Source organism: Alligator sinensis, unplaced genomic scaffold, assembly GCF_000455745.1.
Source record: "Alligator sinensis unplaced genomic scaffold, ASM45574v1 scaffold679_1, whole genome shotgun sequence".
Lineage (NCBI taxonomy): Eukaryota > Metazoa > Chordata > Crocodylia > Alligatoridae > Alligator > Alligator sinensis.
The window spans coordinates 9,310-12,199 of NW_005843807.1; the positions used below are offsets into that span (position 1 = coordinate 9,310).

Genomic DNA, 2,890 nt, shown 5'->3' on the forward strand with positions numbered 1-2,890 from the left:
ATTGTTCAGGGGTGATCCTACCTGGATCAGTGAGCTCAATTAAATGAACCCTGATGTTCCATGCAAACCTACTTTTCTACGCTTCTAAGACAGCTTTGCAGAATTATTTGAAAATGTATTGCTTTGAATATAAAAACATTCACTCATCTCACCAAGAAAAGAATTGAAATATTATCTTCTCGCCAGTCAAAAGAAAAAATGTTTCTGGACAAGATTGTGAGGAATGTTTTTACAAGGCTGCACACAGTTCTTGATGCACAGGAAGTGATGCGATTACCATTTACATACCTTTCCATATTGGTAGCTTGATTTAGTTCCCAGTGAAGTCCATGGGGGAAGGATCACGATCTATGTGAAATGTAAATAAATGTAAATGAGTTGGTGTTTATCAAGAGATCAAAACTTGATATTTGCCTTATTTTCACATGTTCAGTTTCTCTTCTTCCAGATACTAATAATGCTGGTCTGTGCATTGAACAACTCTGTCTAAAATGGAAAATCAAACATTCGTCACAGAATTCATCCTGTTGGGATTCTCTACAGGGCCAAAAGTGCAGCTATTCCTGTTTGGGGTCGTCTTTGTCATTTATGTTGCCTCACTGACTGGAAATGCACTTGTATTTGTGCTAGTCTGTCTGGATCCCCAACTCCACACCCCCATGTATTTCTTCCTCTGCCATCTCTCCATATTAGACTTATGCTATGCTTCCAGTAATGTCCCCCATGTGCTGGGGAGCCTCCTTCTCCAGAGAAAAACCATCTCATTTGCTGCATGTGGGACACAGATATACCTCTACCTGACCTTGGCCCTAACAGAGTGTCTGTTGCTGACAGTGATGTCTTATGATCGGTACGTGGCAATTTGTCACCCCTTGCGCTACAGTCTCATTGTGAACTGGAGAGTGTGCCTCACTCTGGTGGCATGTTCATGGGTCTGTGGTTTTCTGTTTGGGGCACTGCAAACAGGTCTGGCCCTGCGGTTGCCCTTCTGTGGCCCCAGGCAAGTGGACCATTTTTTCTGTGACATTCTGGCTGTCTTAAAGTTGGCTTGTGCTGACACTACTATCAACAAAATTATGATCTTTACTGTCTGTGTGTTCTTTCTCCTGTGCCCCTTCTGCCTAATTCTCATTTCCTATCTGCACATCCTGGCTGCCATCCTGTGCATCCACTCTGCTGAGGGGCAGCGCAAAACTTTTTCCACCTGCAGCTCCCACCTCCTGACAGTGGGTCTCTTTTATGGTACAGCCATCTTCATGTGCATGGGGTCAGGGACTAGTTCACAACATCAACAGAAAATTCTCTCCCTCTTTTACCGCTTCATCAACCCCATGTTGAACCCCCTGATATACAGCCTGAGGAACAAACAGGTGAAGGGAGCCCTGGTGAAAGTTCTCAGGATGGAAAAATTCTATCATTCAACATAATTATCTCTCCTACTTAGCCTAACTGTATTCCTCTGTATTCTCATATTTTCATGCCATATTAATATACATGTCAATCAATTAAATGTGTTAAATAAATATATATATAAATGTGCAAAAACTTGGACTCCAACTCAGACAACACATGGATCTGTGAAACTTGTAATAAGCTGAGCCACTATCAAATTGGGCTTGTTGGTGACAAGTGAGTTCATCAGGTACCTCACTAGACTTGTATGCATACACCATGGTCCAGAGGTTCAACAGTTGCCTATATATAATATGTATTTAATAGGTGTGGCATTTATATCATTCTTTGTTATTCTTGAACAAAACCACAAGTATCACAGTATAAAGGTAATTTAGAATTGAGCTTTTTGCTCAATATTATTACTCCTATTATGAAATCACTTCTCTCATAATCCCAATAAATTAGTCTGTCCAGAGCACTGTGCAGGAACAGCTAGCTATTTCTTTGAATCAGGTTAGCTCAGTGGTGTTCAACTTTTTCACCCTGCAGGCCAGATTGGCAGTGCGAGGTCAGTCCATGGTCTGAATCCAGCTAGTGGATTTGATCTGGCATATAGGGCCAGTGCAAGTGGGGGCTCAGTCTGACTGTGGTGGTATGCACAGCCCAGCCCCAATTCTTCTGCCCATGGGAACAAGAAGTAGCCTAATCCCAAATTTGAAGCACAAGGAGGGGAAGTGTGGGGAATGATGGCAGGAGCAGCACAGCCCCAGTCGGGATGTGGGGAACAGCCCGGGCCTGATCCAGATGTCTGGGGGGCACATGGAGTAGCCCCAGTCCAGATGCATGGGACAAAGACAAAGCAACCCATCCCCAGTCCAGATGTGCAGTGGGTTTGTGGGGGGTAGAGACAGGGAGCAGGCTGGCCCTATCTGATCAGGCAGGGGTGGACCCAGCCATGATCCTGCTGCACAGCAATGGCCTGGATGGGTCAGGTTCCAGCCCCAGATAGACTCCACTGCTTCCACACTGCCAAATTTCCTGATCCATGGGGTCCCCACAGGCTGAATATCATGGCTGTGTGTGTTGAATTTGGCCTGTGGGCTAGGGCTTGAGCACCCATGGACTAGCTCATTCCAAAGTCTGAAGAAAAGACCTGTACTGAGAAAAGAGCAGTAAACAGTGTTTAAAGATTTGCACTTCAAGAATGCACAAAAAGAGCCAGTGTTCCAAGACGGCTGCTTCTTGATGAAAAACCATTGGACCTTCAACTGAGAGAGTTACCTATTTGAAGTTACGAATGCCCTTTTCCAGGAAGCAGGACATGGCTATATTTTGTAAATAGATGACTTGAGGAAATCTCTTGGTTTTAATCCACTAAATTTTCTATCATGAAAACTATTGAAAATCCACCAAATCTGCTACCATTTGACAAACAGCAACATGAATGTACAGGTTGAAGGGTGTACACATGCACAAAAAGGGGCGCCCAGAAACC

General features: G+C 44.1%; 1 protein-coding gene across 1 annotated transcript; it reads left to right on the forward strand.

Moving 5' to 3' along the window:
• The first annotated feature begins 491 nt into the window (after positions 1 to 491).
• LOC102387078 (olfactory receptor 2A12-like) lies at positions 492 to 1,427 on the forward strand. The gene has a single exon (XM_006039177.1). It carries the CDS (start codon positions 492 to 494, stop codon positions 1,425 to 1,427), a length of 936 nt encoding a protein of 311 aa, XP_006039239.1.
• Positions 1,428 to 2,890: the final 1,463 nt, after the last annotated feature.

Excerpts from the sequence above, each read along its gene's own strand:
- LOC102387078 (XM_006039177.1), top strand. The coding sequence starts at position 492 with ATGGAAAATCAAACATTCGTCACAGAATTCATCCTGTTGGGATTCTCT.